Below are 27,743 nucleotides of genomic sequence, written 5' to 3'. Positions count from 1 at the left end.
ATTTTACTCTTACTGGATGTTTGAGTTTTTGGATTTTACATTTGGATATCCAGTTTTTGGATATTTTGAATAATATTATGAACATTATTAGATATGACTTTTAGTGAACAAATGTATCCGTGTTGAATGTGTATGGAATTGATGGTATGGAAAAATGGAATTGATGGTTCAAAGTGTACTTGTATGTTCAGTGTTTAGTGGATGTCGCATTTTTCCAAAATGATTATTATATCTCACAGACCTTAAAAATTAAAACCAATCTGGGCATTAATATAAATTAAATAAATTTGACTAGTGTCATGTATATGAAAGGATATATACATAATAAAAACAGGATTTGCTGACCCATATTTAGCTTATGAAAACTTTCTTGGATTCTCATCTTTTTTTGCCACCTGTGTTATGTATTGTTTTTTTAGAATTGAATCTGTTTTCCTTTCATTCATATTTTCCATTTTTTCCCCTGCCATTTTTAATTGGAAGCCAGATTCCCATCTAGTAGTGTATGCTCTTATATCTTGAATTTCCGAGAGAGAGAGAGAGAGAGAGAGAGAGAGAGAGAGAGAGAGGAATGTTACTGCAGTCAGAATGGGCTATTTGGTCCTAGGCGTGGTCATATCTTTTTAGATTTTAGTAAAAATATCTTATTAGAGGAATCCTCTGTTACATGATTTCATTTATTCATGCCACCAGTAATTGAGTACCTTCTGAGTGCACTGTGTCAGGTGTTGAAGGTACAAAGAGAAATAAAGTGCATCTATACCTTCAAGATGTACACAAACAATAATTCCAAAATAAGATCATCATGTGCAGAAAACTGGAGCCCACAAGAGAGGTCATCTTTTGTCCTGAGATTTGAAGGATTGATGAGCAGTGGTTTAAAGGAAGAACATGTTAAGCAGTAGCAAAAGTAAGTACAGAGGTAAAGAAATGTGGAAGAACTATTCAAGAAACAACCGTGCATTGATTATTAATGTGGAATTTGTGCTGACACCCACTCCCTTATACCAAAAACAGACCACTTAGTCATTACATTTTTGCTGTTAAATTTATAAGCAGCTTCAGAGTTCTCAACATTTTGCTTCAGGCAGTCATTAGCAATTATTTGGAGTTGACACGTGAGGTTGAACCTGTTTGTCTTCTCTGCAGTGGGCGTCCACTATGCCTGGAGCATAGGATGTGTGTGGGAGTGGTGGAAGATGAGACAGGCTGGAAAGGTATGTTAGCTGGGATTAGGTTATGAGGGACTTTTTGTCCGCACTCTAGAGTTTGTATTTATAGTCTGTATAGGCAATGGAGAGCCATAGAAAAATTTTAAGCAGGAAAATGATGTAAGCAGATTACTCTTTTTGGAAAGATAGCTTTCTAAAACTTATGTAGAATAACTTTGTAAAAGATTGAATGGAGTGAAAGTGAGGACAAGGATACCAATAGATATTTCATACTAGCGTTAGATCATTAAGTTCCCAAACCAGTAGGGAATATTATTGCTGTTCATAAAGGAGCTGATGGAGGGCAGTAGGAATGGGGAGAAAGTGTCAGATTGAAAATGAGTTAGAAAATAGACCAGGACATAGTTCTTTGGTTTTCAGTGTGGGGGTGAGGAAGATGAAGGTTCTCAGACTTTCTATTTGGATGCTTGGATCTCAGTGAAAGCAGGGGGGACAGGATAGGATAGGAAGATGATGACTAATATTTATTGGAAATAAAATTGGCCCAGAAAAAAGTATTTTCCCCATGAAGTCTTGTTGATTCCTACCAAATTCCTTTGCTCTTCCAAGAGGTTGTAAATCAGCTGTTTAATGTCACATGGTAACATGGAAAGTAGTTGCAGACCTGGTTTGATTCTTGACTCTGAAACTTATCACTGGTTATAACCTCAGACAAGCTGCTGACTCTATTTCTTTTACTGTAAATGAAGTAATATATGTCCAATCCTTCTTATATAATTGTTGTGAGAATCAAATAAGGAAATTTATGGGAGGGCATTTTTATCAGCTTCTTTGAACTATAAAAATATACTTTTACTAAGATATTTTCCATTTGTAAAATGAGTATTTCAAGATACTTTGATTTAAGATGGATAAAGAACTTCTTTAAAAGTCTTAAATAAATAATGTTTGGAAGTTCATAGAATGATTCTTGTGTTTGAGAGAATCTAAAGTTAGATCTTCATACTGTCATTGGATCTTAGTTGCCTTACTTGGTTTTTAAGCATAGATTAGTTGCTATACTTGCTTTTTAGCATAGATTATAATGTGCTGTGAACAGCCCAGGAGAATGTCAGGCAAAGTTAATTAGTATTTTATCACCATTTGTAGTTTTAAGTGATTTCCATATAAATGTTATATATTATTTTTATTTTCTGGTCCAAAATAAACTTATTTACTTAATTTTAATTGTAGACATTACATTTAATGGTTTTTCAAGATTTATAATCCAGTGGCATAAAGGGTTGAACTGTAGGGAAAATGAAAATATTTGAAAGCCAGACAGTGTGGTGAAAGAGTCTATAAAGAGCTCTTTTGAGGGCCTCCCCTGGTGGCGCAGCAGTTGAGCCCTGGTCTGCGAAGCTGCCCGCAGCCTCTGCAACGCCAGTTTGATCCCTGGCCACTGGCGAGGGTCCCACATGGTGCACAGATCTCTCCTGCCACCTGCTGCTCCCCTCAGCAGTGTATTTCGTCGGTCTGCCTGTTCTGTTCCCCGCTCTGGCTCTGGTGAATTCTCTCACCCTCCCACATTTCTGACTGTACCCAGTGCTGTATAAATAAATAAATAAATAAATCTTTAAAAAAACAAAAAACAAAACTACAAGAAAAAAAAAAGCTCTTTTGAAAAAGAGAAAAAGGGGGCATTATCTGTTTAATGTATAGGAAAATGAATAACCTGTATTTAATTTCTGCGCAATATATAGTACTTTTTTACCTTTTAATAACTTTTTGCTGTTAATATTTTATTTTTTAAATTCATTTATTTATGCATACAGGAACTGGGGTACAGGTCAGAGGTGCATGGGGAGGAGGCGAGAGGATTCACCAGCAACAGAGTGAGGAACAGAATAGGAAGACTGACTGAAATACACTGCTGAGGGGAGCAGTGGGTGAGACTGGAGAGGTCTGCTGTGCCGTGTAGGTAACTCCCTGGCTGGCTGGCTGGGGATCGAACTCATGCTGCAGAGGCTGTGGTCAGCTCCACAGTGCTCTGCTTAACCCCTGAGCCACCAGGGATGCCCTAAGGGACGCCTTTATTCTTGAAAAAAGTTTTATAGTGCTGTGATCTCAGTGTATTTTTTAGGTCTCAAAATTTAAGCAGTCAACTGAAATAATATCACTAGGGAAAATTTTTATCCAAATCACAGTTTACAAAAACTTCTGTTATGTCATCTTCTAACCAAAAGTGTCAAATATGCCCCTATGCCTTCTCTTGCCATGGCAAACCTTGCCAACTAGTGGGTACCTCCACACTATTCTTGCTCTTAGATTCTTCTAAAGATAGCATTCAGTTAGAATTGGCACAAGACGTGAAATTATTTTCTTTTTTAGCTTTTTAAAAAAAAATTATTTATTTATGCATATAAGAGCTGGGTTACAGACCAGAGGTGTGTGTGGGGGCGGTGAGAGGATTCACCAGAGACAGAGTGGGGAACAGAGCAGGTGGATTAACTGAAGTACACTGCTGAGGGGAGCAGCGGGTGAGTCAGGAATGGTCTACCGCACCATGGGGGTAGCTTCTTAACCCCTTGCACCACCAGGGAGGTCCCTATTTTTTAGCTTTTTAAATTTATTTTTTTTATTAAAGTAATGTTGGCTTACAACAGTGTTTGATTTAAGGGTATTAGGTTCCCACCTTTCCAGATGTTTATTACCACACTATACCCACCATCAAAGAAAGTCTCAATAATCTACCACCACAGTCCACTGCCTTTCGCTCAACTACCTGCCCTCTGCCTTTAGCTTAACTACCTCCCTCTGGTAACCTTAATTATGTAGTCAGATTCCAAGAGTTTATTTTGGTTTGTTTTTCCTTTGCTTTGTTTCTTCATATTCCACATATAAATGAACTCACACAGTATTTGTCATCTTCTTCTGATGTCTCACCATAATCCTTTCCAGGATTATGAAACCTTCTTGCAAGGTTTCTTTCTTTTTTTTTTTTTTTTTTGTAGCTGAATAGTATTCCAGCGTGCGCGCGTGTGCGTGTGTGTGCGTGTGTGTGTGTGTGTGTATTTGTGTATCTCCCATATCTTCTTAATACACTCATTTGACATTTGGCACTTAGGTTGTTTGCATAATTTGACTATTGCAAACAGTGCTGTACAGAATGGAGGAGTGCATATATCCCTTCATATTTGTGTTCTCATATATGTCAGATAGCTACCTAAAAGTGAAATTGCTAGAACCTATCATAGATCTATTTTTAATATTTTGAGGAATCTCAAAATGCTTACTATTTTCATAGGGACTGGACCAATCTATGTTCCCACCAATAGTCTATTATGGTTCCTTTTCTCCACACTTTTGCCAGCACTTGTTGCTTCTGTTCTCTTGAGGTCATTCTTACAGGTGTGAGGTGGGATCTTATTATGGTTTTGATTCAGATTTCCCTGATGAAAAGTGGTGATGAACAATTTTCATGTATCTGTTGGCCAAGTGTATGTGTTCTTTGGAGAAGTATCTATTTAGCTCTTCTGCCCATTTTTTCATTGGATTATAAGTTATTTTATCAAGTTATGTGGTTCTTTGTAGGTCTTAGATGTCAGCCCCTTGTTGGATGATCTGCAAATATTTTCTCCCATTCAGTATGGTTTCTTCATTTTAGTGTGTTTCTTTCACTCTTCAGAAGCTTTTTAGCTTGATAGAATTCCATTATTTTTGCTTTTGTTTCTTCTGCCATTGTAGTCAAGACTATTGCTTTCACTGAATCCAATGTTGTGTAATGTGTTCCCTATATTTTCTTCTATTTATTTTATATCCAAGTCTTTAACTCATTTTGATTTAATTTTTATATGTGGTTTGAGATAGTAGATTACTTTCATTCTTTTGCATATGGGTGTCAAGATTTCTCCACACCAGATTTGTTGAAGAGACTTTATCGTATGCTTTTGGTTCCTTTGTCGTAAGTTAACTGTCCATGTAAGTGCAGTTTCTGTTCTGATCCATTGTTATGTGTGTCTATTTTTTTGTCCAGTGCTATACTGTTTTGATTACTATAGCTTTGCAGTATAAAGTCTAGGCATGTTATAACGTCACTCTTCTTTTATGCTAGAATTCCTTTGTCTATTCAAGAACTTTTGTGGTTCCATACAAATTTCACTAATAGTTGTGCCATTTCCTTGAAAAAATGCCATAGGAATTTTGATGGGGATTGCTTTTTAACAATGCTAATTCTTTCAACCCATGAGTACAAAACTTCTTTCCTTTTTTGGTATCTTCTATTTCTTTTAACAATATCTTAAAGTTTTTATTGATTTTACACCTAGGTACTTATTTCTTTTTGATGCAATTGTAAATGGATTGTTTTCTTGATTTATTTTTCTCTTTTAAGTCATTGTTTGAATATAGTAATACAATACATTTTTGTATTTTGATTTTTTTGTAGCCTGCCACTTAATTGTACTGACTGATTCTAGATAGTTTTTATCTTTTAAAAAATTTTTTAAAAAGGATTTATTTATTTATGCATACAAGAACTGGGGTATTGGCCAGAGGTGTGGGGGATAAGAAGATTCACCAGAGATAGAGTGGGGAACAGAACAGGCAGAGTGACTGAAACATACTGCTGAGGGGAGCAGCAGGTGAGACAGGAGAGGTCTGCTGCACCATGTGGGTAGCTCCCTGGCTGGGGATCGAACTCATGCTACAGTGGCTGCGGAGAGCTTCATAGCTTGTGTCCTAACCCCTGCGCCACCAGGGAGGCCCTCTAGATAGTTTTTAAATGGAATCTTTAGGATTTTCTATGTATATTATATACTCTGAAAATTATGATAGTTTTACTTATTCTTTGCCAGTTTGGATCCTTTTTGCTTCTTTCTGTTGCCTAATTGTTCTAATAGGACTTCCAGAACTGTGTTGAATAGTAGTGATAAGAGTGGACATCCTTGTCTGTACCTGATCTTAGAGGAAAAGTTTTCATCTTTTTACTATCAAGTATAATGTTAAAATGTTAAATGTGTGTTTTTCATACATGGTCTCTGTTATGTTTAATTATGTTTCTTCTATCACCATTTTTTGGAGATTTTTTATCATAAACAGATACTGAATCTTGTCAGATGCTTCTGTATCTAGTGATATGACTTGAGATCTTTATCTTTTGTTGGTGTGATTTGTGTATGTTGACCACCTTTGTATCCCTGGAATAAATCCTACTTGGTTATGATGTTTCATTCTTTTAACATTGAATTTGGGTTACTAAGATTTTGTTGAGGATTTTTGCATCTGAGTTCATCAGGAATATTGCTGTGCAGTTTTGTGTGATGTCCTTGTCTGCTTTTGGTATCAAAGGGGAAAAGTGGGGAAGAGCACAGTGGACTATGGTGGAGGACTATGGGTGCTTTGGTGGTGGGAAAGCTATAGTGACCACACCTGAAGGGAGAAATCCTATACTATAAAAAAATTAACAAGGATGTAAGAAAATGGTAATTCACAAATAATACTTTTTATTATTTTATTAAAAATAATAAAAGAAATTGTGTGTTTCAACTTTATTCTCCATTTTAAGAGTTGGGAGGGATATGAAAGACATTATTTGTGATTTCTTTTTTCTTTTGGTGATACCATCATTGCTCTAAGTCATATAAATTCTAGTTAAACATTAGAAAAAAATCACAAACTGGTAGAATTGCTTTTGGATGTGGTGTGGGGGTAGTAGGCTAGGGAGAAAAGGGTTTAAGAGGGAGGATAATGTTGGATGGAAAGAGGTAGAGGTAAACATATATTTGAACTTAGGGCAATGAAATTTATAAAGTTTAAACTGGAAAATTAAATGTTTTAGTATCCAGTATAAATGTCATCTCTATGTTGAAACTATTTAATAAATGATTCTCCTTTAAAATAACTTTCTGTATTTTAAATGTAGTTTTAATTACCCAAATTGATGGAAATATATAATCATACATTTTCCTTGGTATGGTATTTCAACAATGAAGTTAATCTTGGTTCAGCCAAATTTTGTTCGGTTCCAGTTATTCTTTAGGTGATCCTCTATTGCAAGAATTATTAATTACACAGTTTTGCCTAATCATGTATTAGAGAACCATCATGGTAGGGAAAATAAATTTGAAACATTTCTGCTTTCATTGAAGTGATCACTGTCTTTAAGCTGGAAATATATTTAGGGAAAACTGCAGGAGTCTAAAAAAACTTTTGAAGGTATTTCAGAGGATTTTAAAAGTACCATTTAAATGCCTTGAAAGTATTTTTTTTTTAATTTTTTTAGATTTATTTATTTATTTTATACCAGAACTCTGGGGTACAGGCCAGATGTGTGGGAAGGTGAGAGGATTCACCAGAGACAGAGCAGGGAGCAGAATAGGCAGGCTGACGAAATACACTGCTGAGGAGAGCAGCGGGCGCAATAGGAGAGGTCTGCCACACCATGTGGGACCCTCGCTGGCTGGCCGGGATCGAACTGGCACTGCAGAGGCTGTAGACAGCTGCACAGCGCGGCGCTCAACCACCTGTGCCACTAGGGGAGGCCCTTGAAAGTATTTTAAAAAGAAAGCAAAACTTTAAACTATTTTTTTTTACTTTCACTAATTTGTACATATGCATATTAAGCATTATATGTGTTTTATATCTTAATGCAATTAAGCATATTTTCTGGTCTTTTTTTTTTATTATAAGCCAATTGAAACTTAAATCTCTAAGAAGGACTTTCTAGCATATTTGATCATTCCATTACCTTTTATTTGCATAGATTTTCATAGATATAAATAAAGCCATGCCCAGAGTAACACAAATACTTCTCTCAATGACAAAAAGGCTAAAATCCGAAAGTAACTCTTCGTATTTTTATTACAGGTAAATTGGGACATTCACAATGCACAGAAACAGAGGTAAGCGAAATGTTCAAACAGTTCTTAACAAACCCGTTCAAACAGTTCTTTTTTTTTTTTTTTTTTTTTTTTTTTAGAGGCATGCTTTATTTATTTGTTTGCTTGTTTGATACATGCACTGGGTATAGTCAGAAGTGCGGGAGGGTGAGAGAATTCACCAGAGCCAGAGCGGGGAGCAGAGCAGGCAGAAGGACTGAAGTACACTGCTGAGGGGAGCAGCGGGCGGCAGGAGAGGTCTGCGCGCCATGTGGGACCCTCCTCCGGTGGCCGGGGAGCAGCCGGGGATCGAACCGGCGCCGCAGAGGCCGCGGGCAGCTTCGCAAACCAGCGCTCAACCGCTGCGCCACCGGGGAGGCCCTGTTCAAACAGTTCTTAACAAAACAGCTTTGCGGTTCGAGACTAACTTGATGGCTTATCTTACTCCAGGTTCTTGGTCTTCTGACAGGGGTGCATTAAGAATAGCTATATCTTTCATATATATTTAGGGAGAGTAAAATGTGAAGGAAAATCATTTACCCTGTTCATATTTTTAAAATGTCAGGGTGTGTTATAAAGATTAGTGTTGTAGTTCTAAAATTTTTCTGTATTATTATTTGTGATATTGAGTTAGCTAAGTTTCACAGCCTTAATAGGAAATAGTTTAAATTTAGATTTTTTAAAAAGATTTATTTATTTATTTATACAAGGACTGGGTACAGTCAGAAGCGCAGGAGGGTGAGAGGATTCACCAGAGCCAGAGCGGGGAGCAGAACAGGCAGAAAGACTGAAGTACACTGCTGAGGGGAGCAGTGGGCGGCAGGAGAGGTCTGCGCGTCATGTGGGACCCTCGCCAGTGGCTGGGGATCGAACCGGTGCTGCAGAGGCTGAGGGCAACTTCGCAGCCCAGTGCTCAACTGCTGTGCCACCAGGGGAGGCCCAATTTAGAATTTTTTAATTCATAATCCAGCCTGGTGTGTCACAATAAACAAATCATTTAAATGTTTTGAGCTTCTGTGGAGCTGTCTTGGTGTTGAATAAAATAGGGAACTTGGAAGCAGTATTTTAGTAAGATTAAAAATGAATTAATGCTTTGTGATTTATATAGAAAGTTTATTACTTTTTAATACTTTAAATAATGTAAAAATTATGATTGTGAGATTTAAGTAATTTCCATGCAATTCCATGTGTTCCTTGCAAGAATTTCAGGACTGCATCCGTGAATTCTGTATATGTTTAGTGCATTTTAGAAGGTGTTGTATCATCCTACAACTCTTAGTTCCTTTGTTAATTGCGATGCTTAAATACAAAATTTGGGAAGTTATTTTTCTAATTTTTTAAGATATCACATGTTAATGTAGATTTTAGTAAACTAGCTAATTTTCAGTAAAATGTAAGCTTTAAATTTTAATTAATTTTAAATGCATTACATTCTTTACATTTTAATAAGGGAGCAGAAAATTGTTCTTTTTGTTTTCAGAAGTTGTAGAATTCACTTCTGTATTTTCTATTCAGCTTTGGAATTTGTGATGATTTTTTCCAAAATAGCTCTAAAAAATTGTCCAGAACTTATTTTTATATTTTAAGAATTTTTGATGCACTGTTTAATATAATATGATATGGTTTGAGTGTGAAAATAGAAATTCTGTTTGTGGTTTCTGATGTGCATCCTTCTAATTATGCAATTTTGAGCAAGTAATTTTTCTCTTAGAACTGCTTTTTTAACTATAAAATGTTAATGTAATCCCTATTAATATCACAGGTTATGAAATTTTAAAGGTAATATATATTTAAATGTTTTTAAATTACAGTTATATATATCAAAATGATACAAGAATTGTCAACATTATTTAGATAATAAGATGTGTCAGTATAAAATCAACATGGCTTTAACATTTTGTTTAGTACATTCTTTGTCTGGGAGTCTTATCCTACTCCTTTGACCCACACCTTAGGCCACCAAAAGAATTGGAATAAATTAAGGGTTACTGAAAGAGTGTAACCTTCCTTGAGAATATTTTTTTCATTTAACTATTTGAATAGGCAATAAGTCACAAGATAATAAAAAATTCATTCTGATTATTAGCTTACAAAATATAAATAGGTTGAGGGTATAGTCTTAGGGATGACACTGGAAATTTATGATTCTGTTTTTGCTTTGGTAAATAAAATAATAAATAGTAACTACTTCTTACTTCAAGAAGTTGGGAGACTTGAGGTGAGGAGGAGACAACTTAAGTAGAAGGTTTTTTGTGGTTTTTTTTTTTTTTTTTTCAGTTTTTTTGTTGTTTTTTTTTTTAGATTAGGGAAGGTTGTACATTTGGTGGTGATAATGGAGCTAAGAGAGTGAGATTGGAGTCCAAGTTAGAGAGTGGATACCCCTCAAATCAGAGGTAGGATTTGTGAGAGAAGATGGCTTGACTACAGCAGTGGTTCTCTTCCAGCTTTGGGAGGATGCTGGGAAATTCCTTGATACTCTTTCAAGTTTAAACTGTTTCCAGAGTAACACTAAGACATTCTATGCCCTTGACTTTCATTTTCTCTGGAGTGTACAGTGGAGTTTTCAGAGGCTACAGGACTATATGACTATGACAGTCATACCAGACTGACCATGGGAGTAGATGCGCCATCTTGTTTCACCTTCAAGAGTATTACAAAAATTGAAAAACAGTATCACTCTTCTTACTAATTTTTTAAATTGTTTTTTTCCATGAAAATACTACGTGTATTAATGTCATTTATTTTTTTTAAAGATTTATTTATTTATATAAGAACCAGGGTACAGGCCAGATACGCAGGAGGGTGAGGAGAGTATTCACCAGAGACAGAGCAGGGAAGAGAACAGGCAGACTGACTGAAATACACTGCTGAGGGGAGCAGAGAGGAGCAGTGGGCGAGACCAGAGAGGTCTGCCCCACCATGTGAGTTATCTCCACAGCTGGTGGTGATGGAACTGGCACTGTAGAGGCTGCGGACAGCTTCACAGTGCTGCCCTCAACTGCCTGCACCACCAGGGAGGCCCTAATATGTCATTTTAAATGAATAATTTAAGTGATTTAATTAAACCTTTTCTTGAGTTAATTTCTAATACAACAAATATTGAGAGATTATAGCCAACATAAACAAAAGCTCCTTGGAAACTCAGTGATTTTTGTTTTTTTAATATGTAAAAGGATTGTTTAAAACTTAAACTTGGGGGCACAGAGAACTGAAGTATTTCTTCCTAAGAAACAGAATTAGGGACTGAGGAATAAAAACAACAGCCATGAGATAGACAGTGGGAAGTTGAGGAAATCTGTGATGTGTGGATTTAAGCCAGCCTTTTTGTGGTCAACCAGAAGACAGGGTCATTCCTGAGAATGAGGTTTTACTGCATCAGATTGGTGGTTGCTTGTGAGTCTTTTGTCCTTTAATTGATTTTCTATTAAGAAGAGATTCCCGGACCTTTTTAAGTGAAAAATACTATCAAGCTCTTGCTGGTATTGTGTCCAGACTAAGAGAAGGGCTGCTAACCAGTTGTGCAGATGAGTAGAAGTGAGAAGGATCCTGGTGAGGTGGAATACAGCAAGTGGCTTGTTCCACATAGTAAAGCCTGCCCAGGCCTTTTCTTTGATTTGCAAGGTGTGTGTGTGTGGGTGTGTGTGTGTGTGTGTATGAATGCATGTGTGTGTGCGTGTGTGTCCTGAGGGGAGGGAGAGAAGATGGTTGTTCCTGGACTCAAATCCCCACTCTATCCTTTCCTTCTCATTTCTTGCCTCAACTACTCACCCAGAGATGGATTGTGAATGAGGAACTTTAAGTGTAAATCCTGACTTGATGACTGTAGCAGTGTGTTGTTCATATGAGACCTATGTGATATCCTAGGAAGGAAAAAGTCTTTCAAGCAGTATCATAGACCCACTAGGAGCCTCAGGGACTACTAGGGAAAACAGAACCTCTTTATCTTTTAGGGACTTCAGGACCCTCATCGAGACATTAAATTGAACTATATAACTCTAAGTGTTCAACTGGTTTAAATGCAATAGTTTTTATAGTACATAAAATCCAGCTATGAATTATTCTCTAATTTACTTAAATTTGCTTTTTAATGCTTTTCTTATTTTCTTAGAAACCAAGTAGTATTATGAGGTTAAGGAAAGCAAGGAAGCCATACGTAGTCAGTAATTAACTTTTATGTGACTTTGTACCTCAATATTAGCTTAATATTCCTTAAAATTGAGTATTTTACCATTTTTCCACTGAAAAAATTTTTTAAATTTTATTTTTATGTTCCCCATACAATAGCAACCCCCTTATTTTGACCCCAATCCCTTCTTTCCTCGCCATCCCCCCCATAGTGTGTCTCTGGTTCATAGTTGTTTGTTGATTTTGATTTTTTCTTTCTTATAGTTATTCTTTTTCCTGGTCCCTTATTTAGGTTTTCTAAATTCCTGCTATGAGTGAGACTGTTAGGGGGAAGTGATGTTCTGAGTTAATCCCATACAGGCTTTGTGGACTCCACCCCCACTCCAGACTAAAGCCATCAAGACTCTGGGAAAGACAAATCCCATCACCACCAAGGGAGGGTGGCTGGGACCTGAGGGTGGAGTTGGGCAGCCAGGTTGGATATAAAAAACCAAACATGTGGGCCTTGGGCTCTCTGGCTCGCGATCGCTCGCCTCCTGGCTTCACCGCTCCTGGCTGGCGGCCAGCTCTCAGAGCGCCATTTTGGGATTCCTAATCGGCGAATCGGGTAGGACTCATTTAAAACTTTGTCTCCCACTTTTCTCCCAGAGCTGTACATTTCCTCATTTCCCCTTCCCTTTGTAAATAAACCTTTTATTAACCTTTCATGTGTGCCTGCAGTAGAACATTGATAAGTCCTTTTAAGCGCGCGGGTGAGGACCCACAGTCAGGCACCCCGTTTTGTATCGGGGTTGCTCTACAACAAGACCATCTGGTATTTTTCTTTTTCTTTCTGACTTATTTTGCTGAGCATGATCCCTTCCAGCTCCATCCATGTTGCTGCAAACGGCATGTGTTTATCTTTTTTGATTGCTGAGTAAAATTCCATTGTGTATATGTACCACATCTTCTTGATCCAGTCATCTATTTTTGGGCATTTGGGTTGTTTCCAAAGCTTAGCTATTGTAAATAGTGCTGCTATAAACATAGGGGTGCAGGTGCTCTTTGGAATTACTGTTACTGTGTCTTTTGGGTAAATACCTAGGAGTGGAATTGCTGGATCATATGGAAGCTCTATCTTTAGTAGGTTGAGGAATCTCCACACAGCTTTCCAGAGTGGTTGGACCAGTTTGCACTCCCACCAGCAGTGCGGGAAAGTTCCTTTTTCTCCACATCCTCGCCAACATTTGTTGTTGCTAGCTTTTTCAATATGTGCCATTCTCATTGGTGTGAGATGGTATCTCATGGTAGTTTTGATTTGCATTTCCCTGATTACAAGTGATGTTGAATGTTTTTTCATATGCCTGTTGGCCATATGGAGAAGTTTCTTTTTAGCTCTTCTGCCCATTTTTTGACTGGATTATTTTCTTTGTTTTTGTTCAGTCTCATCAGCTCTTTGTAGATTTTTGTGATCAGTCCTTTATCATTAGTGTTATGTGCAAAAATGTTCTCCCAGTTGGGGGGGTTTTGTTGCGTCGGACAACACCACACTGCCAAACGGGAGTCATGGAGCAGGCTACATAATGCAGTATGCTGCTGAAGAGCAAGATCCTGGCCCTTTTATTGACACACATAATTGATTGTAAGGAGATTAAAGAAAGGAGAAGGGTGTAGAAGATTAGGGATTGTGAGTCTGCCCTCCAGGCACTTCTGATTTACTTGATGATACACCCTAATCCCCAGCCATGGTTCTAATCTTATCAACAAGGCGCTCCACTGATCAGCTTCTGGGGTCCCTTGTCATACATCTGTCCTCGGCCCCCCCAGGCATTCCTGGTAATACCTCGTGATGTATAAGTTGGGAGTATTTGTTATGCATCGTTCCTCAGCCCCCTGGGCATTCTGGACATACTTTCTGATGCACATGTTCTGCATTGGTCCTCAGCCCCCCGGGGCATTCTGGACATACCTTGTGATGCATAACCTTCCCAGTGTGATCCAGCTTTGTGCTCTTGTTTGATTTGAAGGGCTGAAGTGTTGGGCTCCTGTTCTAACTGGCCAGACCACTTTGACCTTGTTTAGGTGACAAAATGGTGGCTAAATAGGCTGCCTAGGAGTAGCAGACCCACAGGATTTCTCTTTGTTTTGGTTATTGTCTCTTTTGCTGTGCAGAAGCTCTTTCATTTGATGTAGTCCGAGCTGTTTATCTTTGCCTTCACTATCACTACTTTGGGTGATGTTTGTAAAGATGTCTTTGAGGTGCATGTCATGTAGTGTTTTGCCTATATTTCCTTCTATATATTTTATGGTTTCAGGTCTTAGGTCTAGTTCTTTAATCCATTTTGAGTTGGTTTTTGTGCATGGTGTGAGGTAGTGGCCAAGCTTCATCCTTTTGCATGTAGCGACCCAGTTTTCCCGGCACCATTTATTGAACAAACTTGCTCCAGTGCATATTCTTTGCTCCTTTGTCAAAGGTTAGTTGACCATAAATCTGTGGGTTTATTTCTGGGTTTTCTATTTGATTCCATTGGTCGGTGAGGCTCTTCTGGCTCCAATGCCATGCAGTTTTGATTATTATGGCTTTGTAGTATAGTTTGAAATCTGGGAGAGTGATGCCTCCATTCCCTTCTTTTTTTTTCAGGAGGGTTTTGGCTATTCGGGGTTTTTGGTAGCTCCATATGAATTTCATCAATATTTTTTCTACTTCTTTGAAGAATGACATTGAAATTTTAATTGGAATAGCATTGAATCTGGAGATTGCTTTTGGTAGGATGGCCATTTTGATAATGGTAATTCTTCCGATCCATGAGCAGGGGATGTCTTTCCATTTCTTTGTGTCTTCTTCTATTTCTTTCAACAGATTTTTATAGTTTTCTTTGTATAGGTCCTTTACTACTTTTGTTAGGTTTATTCCCAAGTATTTGATTTTTTTTGTTTCAGTAATAAAAGGAATGGTTTTCTTGATTTCTTCTTCTTCAGATTTATTGTTTGTGTATGGGAAGGCTACTGATTTTTGTGCATTGATTTTGTATCCTGCCACTTTACTAAACTGATTGATAAGTTTAATTAGTTTTTCTGTGGAGTTTTTGGGGTTCTCTATGTATATTATCATATCGTCTGCAAATAGTGATAGTTTGACTTCTTCCTTGCCTATTTGGATTCCTTGTATGTCTTTCTCTTGTCTTATTGCTCTGGCTAGGACTTCCTCCACTGAAAATTTTTTTTAATGTACTTAGTTATACTAGTATTTTTAGCATCTGAATTCTAAAGGCAGATCGTTAATATTTGTTTTAAAAGACATACAGATTGTTTAGTAGGCTATATATTTTTCCTAATTTCTTTCTATTTTTTGAAGGTATAGTTTACATGTAATAAAATTTAAACTTTTTAGTTTTTAAAGTTTGACAAACATACTCAGTTGGGCAATCAAGTTCCAAATTCCCCCCATACCCCTTTTTCCTCCTACCCCATGGCAATCACTGATCTGTGTTTTTTCCCTTTCATTTTGAAAAGGGCATTTAATTTAAACAGTGCGTTCCCCACACTTCTTCCAGTATTGGCTCATAGCTCAGACTGATCATTTATAAACTTTGAACGACTGACCTGTACTTATGGGTGATTGCCTGTCAAAGAAACAACTCTGACCCACAGCTTAGGGGGGGAACTTTCACCCCACTCTACAAGTTTTTTCTATACCCATTATTTAAATAGTTTGTGAGTTATGCCTTTATATTTGAAAAAAATTGCTGAGAATTTGAAAATATTAAAACAGTAAAGGATTTGAATTTTTAATATTTTGTTAGGGAATTTTTCCTTCTTGGTTTTAGCTTTCCCAATTTCATCACATTCCTGTCTTCTATTAACCACTGCTAATTATGAAGCATGCAGAGGCCCTTTCTCTTTAGCAGTAAAGAAGGTTAAATGAATAACTAGAACAAACATGTTGTTCCCCTTGGTAGATTAGCTATATTTTAAGTGGAGTAGGTTCAAGTATTACATAAAGTTAAATTAACTTTGTCAGTACTTCAATCTTGATTAAGCTAGTTTTGAAAATATAGGATACCACAAAAATATAAGCTTTTCTGAGGGAAACTAATAACAAAGATTCATGTTCACTTCTTAGAAATAAAGTTCATATTAATTGTTCATATTCTGTTTCATTCCCACATACATTAAAAAAAATACCTAGAACTTACTATATCTGAGTACTGTTAGAGACATTAACTGATTTAATCCTCACAACAAATTCATGAACTGGATACTGTTATATTTGCACTTTCAAGATTAGAGCTGAAGTATAGAGATGTTAAGTAAACAAGCAATTTGTTGCAGAACTGCTTATTTTACCTTTCACTGTCTTTATTCAGCCTCGGTCTTCAGTATAAGGCACCTGCACAATGCCAACAATTATTTACTGCCTCATTTGGGAGAGTGAAATGGCTGAGTGTCTCTTATTCTATATATACCTCCTACCTCTAACTATTTCAGTCACTCAGTCCATAAACCTTTGACTCCATAAGTTAAGTAAGTACTTGGTTCTGTAGTATAGTAATTTGTGAAGTGGTCTGATTCTAAACCTTTAAACAATTTAAGAATTGTTGTATATATTTAACTTCCTAGGAAATCAGATATTGAATTAGTCTGCATGTGGGGGAACCGAAATATCTTGAGATGAGCAAAGAAGTACATGAGAGTTAGATCTTGGACTTATCCTATCTTGGGTATATATAGGTTTTGACCTAAACTGAACTGCATGAAAATTTTTTGTGCCCTGTGCAGCCTAGGATAAACCATGCTTTAATGCAGAGTATAACATTAAAAAAATCCATTTGTCTCTAGCTGAACTAGCCCACTGGATTGATTTCATCTCTGGCTCATAGTAATAATTGGATGGGTAATTACTCTTTTAATTGACATTTGATAAACCTTAATTTCAGAAATGATTCAAAAAATCTAACATAGAACTAATTTTTTACAAAAATATTTGTATTAGTGCACAACTTTAGCTTCATGATGATCCTGTTCTATATGATTGTGAATATAGTATTTGATACCAAACCGAATTGCAGAAACAGAAGGTTATAACTTCATAAACAAAAAGGCAATTAACTGTTGGGTCTGTTCTGTTAGTGGAAGATTTTATCCCATCTTAAAACATAATTTAAGGGTTACAATTGAAATTGCATGACAAGTTAAAATGATCATATGTCTTCTATAAAATAATTGAAAGAGTAAGTTCCATTAACTGCTGATAAGAACAACATTTTTTTCCCCTTGGTGAGTTAACTAAGGAACAGGAAGAATGCTCACTTTCTGCTCCTGTTTTCTTGGATCGAAGGCTCCAAACATGACTGAATTTACATGGCCATTTGGTTGACGTTAACTTACATGGCCTGGAAATTGGCTTGTGTGTATCCTTAGAGTAAATTCTATCTTTGAATTGTTTCTTGTGGGTATCAATATTAGTAGAATCTGAGTGTCAGGTATTAATGGTGTGATAATAGATAATCTCCACTTAGATTTTATGTATCATCAGATGTTGACTGGGAGCATTATGGTATTACTTGGCACATTTGAAATTCATTTCTCCCTCCTTCCACCCCCCTCGTTTTTCCTCTTCCTTCTTGCTTTGTTTCAGATTATAATTTCCTAGAGTTATTGTTCTTTGATATGTATGATGTCTGATATGTATATTTGCTATATTCTTATTTTCTTTTTTAGACTTTTCTTGCATCCTTATATTTTTCATGTTTTCATTCCCTATCAGTTTATACACTTTATATACCTACGTAGATTATAGATTGTCTTTAATTGTCTTTACATACATACGTAGATTATAGATAGATTTGGGAATAAATCCAGCTGATCTGTGGCAAGCCCGTGGCTCAGCTGGTAGTGCCAGAAATGCAGTGGTGACCCAAATTGTAGCTAACTTGCTTATGCCTCATAGTAGCTATGGGAGATTAGTGTGATCTGTAGAGGGCTTGGAGAAGTATGAGGTGGATAAGTAGCTGGGTAGAGGCTGATTAGGAGAGCTTCTGCTGTTCAATATGATGTTTCTTGATGTCTTCCCTCAGTTTGGTAGAGATTTTATGTAGTTGGCAGATAATGTAAAGTACAGCTTAAAAAATCCTATTACCAATAAAACTTAGTGATTTGCTTAGTGTTGTGGTAATTATATAATTTCTTTTAATGATGGTGTTTCTTAATCATTTTTTAAAGAACTTTATCAAGATGCAATTCACCATGTAGGTCACCCATTTAAGGTGTGCTATTCATTGGTTATTGGTATGTTCACAGATTTGTACAACAATCACTGCAATCAATTTTAGATATTTTTGTCACCTTTGAAAGGAATTCATCTTAAACTATCATCTCATTCCCCCACTATCCTACCACCACCCCCAACAACCACTAGTTAACTTTCTGTCTATATATTTGCCTATTTTGGACATTACATATAAATGAATCTTACAATATATGCTCTTTCGTGATTGATTTTCACTTAGAATAAGTGTTTTTAAGGTTCATTGATGTTATAGCATATATCAGTATGTCATTCCTTTTTATTGTTGAATATTCATCTGTATGGATATACCATATTTTGTTTACCTATTTACCACTTGATGGACATTTTAATTGTTTCGCCTTTTGGTTATTATGGACAATGTTGCTAATACACATTCCTGTACAAGGTTTTGTGTGCACATACATTTTCATTTCTCCTGAGTGTATGCCTAGAAATAAAATTATTGAATCAATGTAAAACTTCATGTTTTAACTTTAGAGGAACTTCTAGACCATTTGCCAAGGTAGTTTCATCATTTGACACTACCACCAGTAGTATATGAAGATTCTCCACAACCATGCCAACACATTTTATCTGACGCTCTGATTCTAGCTATTTTGGTGATTGTGAAATGGCATTTTCTTATGGTTTTGATCTGTGTTTCATAATTTATGATGCTGACCATGTTTTCATGTGCTTTATTGGCCATTGAACATTTTTGTAAAAATGTGTGTTTGGATCCTTTTCTCAATTTTCAGTTGGGTTATTTATCATTTCATTATTGAGTTGTAAAAGTTCTTTATGTATTCTGAATGCAAGCCCCTTAATATATGATTTGCAAGTATTTTCTCCCATTCTCTAGATTTAATTTTCTTGATGATGTTGTTTGTTGAAGTGTAAACATTTTTAATTTTGATGAATGTATTTTTTCCTGCATTTTTTTCTCTTGCTTAGAATCATTTCTAAGAATCCATTGCTAAATACAAAGTCTTGAACTTTTACCTCTATGTTTCTTTTAACAATTTTATAGTTTAAGTTTTTACACTTGGTCTTTGCTTTATTTTCAATTAATTTTTATATGTAGTCTGTACTAAGTAAGGGCCCAGAATCATTCTTTGCCTGTAATTGTGCAATTGTCCCAGCACCATTTCTTGAAGAGACTTTTTCCAAGTTGAATGGTCTTGGCACCTCTGTTGAAAACAGTTGTTTATTGGTGTGTGGGTTTATTTCTGGTCTGTCAGTTCTAGCCTGTTATGCCAGTGCCATGCTCTCTTGATTACTTTTGCCTTGTCATAAGTTTTGAAATTGGGAAGTGTTTCTCTCAACTTTGTTACTCTTTTTCAAGATTGTATTGACTCTTCTGGTCTCTTGTTTTTCCATTTAAATTTTAGAATCAATTTGTCAGTTCTACAAAGAAGCCCTCCTGGGATTCTAACAGATTGAATGTATAGATGTTTTGAGTGTTATATGCTGCTTCACTTTAGAGTACTAAGCCCCTAATCTGTTTTTCTTTTCTTTTTTTTTAAAGATTTATTTATTTATGCATACAAGAACTGGGGTACAGTCCAGAGGTATGGGGGGTGGTGAGAAGATTCACCAGAGACAGAGTGGGGAACAGAACAGACAGATTGACTGAAATACACTGCCCAGGGGAGCAGCGGATGAGTCAGGAGAGGTCTGCTGCGCCATGTGGGTAGCTCCCTGGCCAGGGATTGAATTGATGCTGCAGTGGCTGTGGATTGCTTCATAGGTTGAGGCCCACCCAATCTGTTTTTTCCTTATTAGGTAGCTCTTTTATTGTTTTCAGCAATGTTTTGTAGTTTTCAGAGTATACACTTTTGTTAAGCTTGTTCTTAAGTATTTTATTTTTGGCAAAAATTTGCTGTTATTATAACACTCAGTGTTGGTAAAGACACAATGAAGGTGTATTTTCTTTTGGCTAGAATGAAAAATATTTCACCTTCCTGAGGCATAACTTTTTAAATTGATATATATTAGTTTCAGAAGTACAACATAATGATTTGATGTTTATATATACGTGTATATTACAAAATCATCATTATTTTAAGTCTAGGTAGTATCCATCATCGTACAGTTACAATTTTTTTTCTTTGATGAGATCTGTTAATGTTTACACTCAGCAACTTTTAAATATGCATTAGTATTAATTTTATATTACATCCTCATGATTTATTTATTTTATAATTGGAGGTTTGTTCCTTTTGACCCCCTTAATCCATTTTGCTGACTCCCACTTCATGCTGCTGGTGACAGCTAGTCTGTTTTCTTTATTCATGGGCTTGTTTTTCTTTTTATTTCCACATAAAAGTGAGGTCATATGGTATTCATCTTCTTCTGTGTTAGTTATTTTACTTAGCCTTAAATCTTCAATATCCATCTATGTTGTTGCAAATGGCAAGAATTGATCTCTTTTTGTGACTGAATAATATTCATGTATGTTTGCAAGTGTCTATGTGTCTAAGAGATTTTCTTTATACATTCATCCATCAATAGACATTTAGGTCATTTCCATTTCTTGTCTTTTAGCCTTATTTTTATTTATGTCCACTCTGATCTTTGTTACTTCCTTCCTCCTACTAACTTTGACCTTCATTATTTTTCTAGTTTCTTCAAGTTGTTTATTTGAGATTTTCTTGTTACTTAGAATGGGCATTTATCTATGAACTTCCCTCTGTGCTGCAACCTGTAAGTTTTGGTATTTCCATTTGTCTCAAGGTATTTCTTATTTTTTTTTTAATTCTTGACCTCATGTTTATTCAGTAGCATGATGTTTAGTCTCCTTGTATTTGTGAATTTATCAGTTTTCTTCATGTACTTGACTTCTAGTTTTATATTATTGTATTAAAAAATGCTTAATCATTCCTGTCTTCTTAAATTTATTAGGACTTGTTTCGTGGCCTGACATATATCGTGCAGAATATTCCATGTGTGCTTACAAAGAATGTGTATTCTTGCTGTTGGGTGGAATGGCTTGTAGATATTTGTTAGTGTATCTGGTCTAATTTGTCATTTAAGATTGATGTTTTCTCAATGAATTTTCTGTCTGGATTTATTTATTGACATAGGTGGAATACTAAATTCTTCTATTATTTAATGGTTTATTTCTCTCTTTAGGTTAATATTACCGTATATATTTAGGTGCTACTATTTTGAATGTATACATATTTACAAATGTTATGTCCTTTTGCTAGATTAACCTCTCTATCATTGTAATGCCCTTCTTTGTCTCTATTTGAGTCTTTGCTTTGAAGTCTTTTTTGTTCTATCTGTGTTATTTTCTTTTAGTTTTTATTTACATAGATTATCTTTTTCTGTTCTTTCACTTTCAGTCTGTGTGTGTCCTTAGTCTGAGGTGAGTCTCTTATAATTAAATGTATAAAAACATGGGTTTTGCTTTCTTATTTTTACTCAGTCAGCTTCCATTCTTTTGATTAGAAAATTAGACCATTAAACTGACCGTATTAAAAAAAAATCAAAATCACTTATTTAAGCTAAAAAGATAGGGTGCTAATGAGTTACAAGAAAACATGAAGTATAAATTTCACTGGCAAAGGTAAATATAATAGAGGTGTATACTCTACTAGGTAGTAGAGTAGATTATCACTTGTACATTACTGTACATGTTGAACTCCCCTGTTTTGCTAGTATAAAGGTAAAGACAAAACTTGTAAAATTTATAACTGTAAATTTTATAAACTTTATAACTTTATAAACTTACTTATAAATAAGTTTATAAAGTTATAAATTTATATGTTTGTATGTATATAAAACTAGTTATAAATTTATAATTTATCATTAGTTAAGGGAATACTCAGCAAGATAAAAATTATTTTATTCTTTTTGATCTCATTATAAATGGACCTTTTAAATTTCATTTTCAAGTTGTTTATTTCAAGTACTTAGACACACAATTGATATTGTATAATGATTTTATATCCTGCACCCTTGCTGAATTCATTTATTTTTAATAGTTTTTCAGTAATTCCCTAGGATTTTCTATATAGAAGATCATGTCATCTGTGCCTAGAGATGCCTTTACTTTTTCATTTCCAATTTTGATGTCTTTTACTTCATTTTCTTGCTATTTCTCTTTTAAAATTGTTTTAATGGAACTCGGAGTCAGATAGTAGAGTAATCCCTTCAAACTAATTTATTTCAAAACTATTTTATGAAACTGTTTATATGAATGATGAAACATATACTTAGTATGTTTCTATAATTTATATTTCAAATAGAAATGAATTTTTTTGTGTGTTGAAACAAACTTTAATTTCACCCATTTTAACTAAGCTTTGTTTCCCCTTCGGATCATTTTTTACTTAGAATATCAACTTTATTGTTAGATTACTTTCCAGAATATAAAGTTAAAAGGTATGAGATGACTTTCAGACTAGGAGTTGATAACTGATAATACATGTTGCACTCCGACTGTTTGTTCATAGAGGTTTTATCTGACATAACTGCTGATTTTTTTCAGCAACAGAACATTCATATGACAGTTTTATGGATTGTGGTCTTCATTTGTGTATAATTAATGAGCACCTTATCTTGTGGTTTGAATTTATTATCTGGGAGTAAGTTCTTCTGGGTAAATAGATCTCAGGAAAATGAAAAGAGTTATGAGAAAGAATAGGAATTCTAGGTGAAAATGTAAAAATTGTCTTTAATTCAGCTATCATTTTTTTAGCACTTGCCATTTTTATAGCACTTCCCAGGTAGGCAAAGGGAACACAGTGTTGTCATCAGAATTTTCATGTTCCTAGAGTATTGCCTTTATTAAAATAAATAAAAACAATTCTTGGGCATATTTCACTGTCTGGTCCAGAAAGAAAAGATAGGATCCAAAGATACCTTTCTGGGTATGGCATAAAACAAAGGACTATAGGGGCTGGCAGTGATTTGGTATATGCTTTACATGTAGATATTCCCTCTTTGGAGGCAACTGTACCTATTTCTTTGAACTGTGATTTATCCAAGTGTTGGTGTATTAAACTAGGAATTTCATTTTTTTCTTCCGTATAATTAATATATCAATAATTAGATAGTTAATAACAAGGTAATGAATAGGAACAATCCAATCATTACTTGTGACTTTTTTTTTTTTTTGTATTTTCAATGACTGAAATAAAACAGATCTAAAGTCCTAGCTTCTGAAAGAACCATTTGGTCTTGCCAGTTTTCTGTATCTTCTTGAACTTGATGTTGGCCTTGGGTTGAAGGGGATATCCACAGAGTACCTTGAGGGTATAAGGTGATTGTAGTTAGATTTTAACAAGACTTGATCTTTGACCTTCTGGAGATTTTCTTTTTGCTCATGGCAGTTGTCACTTTGTGAGGATCAGTTCCAACCACCAGAGCATGGCTGGTATAACAAAGAAATTTGTTATATCAAGATTGGTCCAAAGGACACAAAAAAAAACATTCATTTGAAAGGATACCTGCACCTCTATGTTTATTGTAGCACTATTTTCAGTAGCTGTGATATGGAAACAACCTCAATGCCCCAAAACAGATGACTGGGTCAAGAAGATGTGGTTTATATACACAGTGGAATACTACTCAGCAATCAAAAAAGATATGCCATTTGCAGCAACATGGATGGGACTGGAAGGGATTATGCTCTGTGAAATAAGTCAGAAGGAAAAAGAAAAACAGATGGTTTCACTTATAGGAGGAATATAGGGGAACAAAATAGGGATCAGAAAAATAATAATAATAATAAGTAAAAAATAACAAAGCACTATAACTCAGATGTTCTGTACAGGAGGGAGAGGGTTCAAAACAGGGGAGGGAAGAACACAAGAGACTATGGTGACAGTTCATGGATGAGTTGGTGGGTGGGTATTTTATGGGGATTTCTCTTTCTAAGAAGAGAAAGCAAACATTGTACAGAAATGAACAACGATGTAAAAATTGGTCACAGTGACCACTTTGCATCCTGAATAGTGTCCGACCAGCCTCACCTTCCCAGGATTCATGAACTTGCCCGTTTCAGTAGCAACCACTCAGGTCTACAACAAAAAGGAAAGATGAGCACTTTCGTTGTTATTTTCAGTTATGTTAGTCTATTTTCTATGGCTTACACCAGAAAGAAATTTAATGAATTAATTAAAACTAGATAAACAATCTGTATTTGTGAAATGGACCTGGGTCTCATTATATGGATCAGTATGTATGGCCTTTAATAATGACTGTTGGGTTTGTTAAAAGTGACCACTGTTTTTTTTATGGAGGTCATGATTACCCAATGAGACTTTACCTTGGATAGGAAAAAAGCAGAATGCTTGGAGGACAGGAGCTGGCAAAAGACTTAAAGGATTTTGAACTTCCTTAAAGTATCTATTCAAAGAGCTTGTTAAGTTTTCTGTTTTAAATTTCTTTGTTCTGAAAGGAACACAAGCCCTTTTAAAAATGGGAGATTGGGTGAATTCTACAACCCAAGACAAGTTGTAAAAGGTTGCTAAGGAGATTCCTATGAGAAGGAGTAGTATTTAAATGATCTGTTACTGAACTGTGACTATTTAAGGCAGGAAATGAAGGGGGAAAGGGCTTTTATTTCACTCTTAACATTTTAGGAAACAAGCAAAAGCAAGAGCCTTCTTTTTCCTTAAACACAGAAATCATTTGGCTTGGATAAAATTAATTTATATGTTGTTAACATTATATTTTATTTTATTTTTTAAAGATTTATTTATTTATTTATACAAGCACTGGGTACAGTCAGAAGCACGGGAGGGTGAGAGAATTCACCAGAGCCAGAGCGGGGAACAGAACAGACAGACCGATGAAATACACTGCTGAGGGGAGCAGCGGGCACGGCAGGAGAGGTCTGCGTGCCATGTGGGACCCTCGCCGGTGGCTGGGGATCCAACCGGCGCTGCAGAGGCTGTGGCAGCTTTGCAGCCCAGCACTCAACCGCTGCGCCACCAGGGGAGACCCAACATTATATTTTAAAATGTTTTATCAAATATGGCTCACTGAGAAAAGTGCGCAGATCATTAAGTTATAGTTTGATGAAATTTTAGATATTATGTTAATGTTTTTCAAATATACCCTATTATACGTGAAAAATAACAATTTTTAGCTTCATGTGAAGATGAAAGTGATAATTTCAGAAGCATTACAGAGATTTTATTTAGCTCCTGTTTTAATTTTTTTTATACAAGAGCTGGGGTACAGGCCAGAGGCGCAGGAGAGTGAGAGGATTCACCAGAGACAGAGGAGGGTAGCTCCTGTTTTTAATACAATTCTCCCACCTCCTTTCCCAGACTCCTGCTTATTAATACAAAAATTAGGGACAGGATTTCTTCCAGGGAGGAAGGAGACATTTTATTTGGAACTGATTTAGAATAGCACCATCCAATAGAAATATAATATGAATCATTTATGTAATTAAATAATTTTAGAGTCACATTAAAAAGTAAAAAAAAAAAAATGAAATCAGTTTTCATAATTTATCTTACTCCAGTAGAACTAAAATATTGTTGTCAACATATAATCAGATTTGAAATTGTTGATGAACTATTTAATAACGTTTATTCATACTAGATTTGTCAAATCTTGTGTGTAATTTATACTTTTAACACTTCTCAGTTTGAGCTGGTCACATTCCAGATGCTCTGTAGTCACATTTGGTTAAAAGTAGAGAGGGGGAATAAACATATTTAGCAAATGAGAAATCTGAAGGTACCAGAAAAGTTTTGCTTGTAAATTACCTTTAAAAAATCACAGGGAGGCAGGGGCAGCATGTTGAAAGATTTGGTTAAAGAATAATCAAAGGTAGATGGATGTTCTCAAGTATACTGAATAGATTCCAGATTGGCACAGGGAGAGAGATTGATAGGCATGAATAAATCTGTGAGTGTAGGAAGTGATTTCAGTAGTACCTGAGTCATAGACTTGATTGCCAAGTCCTTGAGGAAACTATTGAAGACTAAATATATTTTAAAAACAGCCACAACAAACATTTATTAAGTACCTGCTGTGTCCAGCTTCTCTCCTAGGATTTGGGATACATCAGTGAACAAAGCAAACAAAAATTTTGGCCTTCAAACATTTGCACTATAGTGAGAGACAATATATATGATAAATAACTAAACATCTAGATTAGAATTTGTTAAGTACTATGGATAAAAGAAAAATAGGCAACTGTAAGATTGGGAGGGCAGTGGTGGTGTTGGGCTTGCAATTTTTTTTAAAGATTTATTTATTTATGCATACAGGAGCTGGGGTGTAGGCCAGAGGTGGGGGGGAGTGAGAGGATTCACCAGAGACAGAGTGGGGAGCAGCAGGCAAGACAGGAGAGGTCTGCTGTGCCATGTGGGTTAGCTTTCTAGCTGGGGATTGAGCTCGTGCTGCAGTGGCTGCTGATAGCTTCATAGCGCTGAGACTTAGCCCCTTGTGCCACCAGGGAAGCCCTGGGGCTTGCAATTTTTAAGATGATCAGAGTAGATATTACAAGATGGTTACAGAAAAGCAGTCTTGGTGGAGGTACAGTAAATCCTCATTTCAGTAAATAGTTTCTTGCAAACTGCAACTTTAAGGAAAACAAAGTATGTAGGAAACCAATTTTACCATAGGGTAATTGACACAAACTAGAGTTAAGTTCCTCCAGCATATTTCTGGTCACAAAAACATCGTCAGACTTCTAAATAGAGACCCAAACATTTCTAATATTAAACAATAATTTGTATATTTCTTCCTCCCATTGTCCTTCTCTCCCTCCCTACCCCCAGTCCCTATCCCAAATGCCTTATCCCAGTTCAGGGTCATGGCAGCTCAGGATAGGTGGGAACCTAACCTGGATGGGATGCCATTTCATTGCAGGACATGTGTGCATGTGTGTGTGCATGCACACTGACATTCATTTGGACTACAACAAACTACAACAATTGAGATGTGCCAGATAATGTGTGTATCTTTGGAATGTGGAGGAAACTGGAGTACCTGGAGAAAACACACACAGATATTAGGAGAATGGTGTCAGACTGCACAATACAGTTGTCCTGTGTAGGGAAAATGGAGTAACTCAGGCTTCCCCCGTTCACACCCCCCCACCCATCCTTCTGTTAACCTCTACAGCCACAATCTATGGCTTTGTTTTCCTCCCAGGTTTCATTTCCCACATGTAACATCATGTTATTGTAAAAAACTATGTAGGAGCATGAACACTGGGCATGTGCATCTATAAATACAGACACCTGAGCTGAGAAGCAGGAGATTGAGGGAGAGAAGGAGAAACCAGAGAGAAGCTAGCGAAAGCACAGAGATCACTGGAGGCTCCATTGCTGCCTGCCTTCC

At 36.0% G+C, this 27,743-nt stretch overlaps 1 protein-coding gene across 4 annotated transcripts in view; it reads left to right on the top strand.

Annotated features, from left to right (window-relative positions):
* SPIRE1 (spire type actin nucleation factor 1) overlaps positions 1-27,743 on the top strand; it is a 174,345-nt gene that overhangs the window by 11,435 nt on the left and 135,167 nt on the right. For 3 of the 4 annotated variants that reach the window (XM_037508869.2, XM_054694224.1, XM_037508868.2), the window contains exon 2: positions 8,019-8,053. In XM_037508869.2, the coding sequence (XP_037364766.1) occupies positions 8,019-8,053 (35 nt within the window). Of the gene's footprint in view, positions 1-1,124; positions 1,218-8,018; positions 8,054-27,743 lie in introns of those variants that run through there. The other variant, XM_054694225.1, reaches the window with a different exon arrangement.

Source organism: Talpa occidentalis, unplaced genomic scaffold (genome assembly GCF_014898055.3).
Source record: "Talpa occidentalis isolate TD23 unplaced genomic scaffold, MPIMG_talOcc4v2.1 talOcc4.13, whole genome shotgun sequence".
NCBI lineage: Eukaryota > Metazoa > Chordata > Mammalia > Eulipotyphla > Talpidae > Talpa > Talpa occidentalis.
The sequence above is the reverse complement of the archived record's forward strand: the minus strand, read 5'-3'. Positions and strand labels throughout refer to the sequence as shown.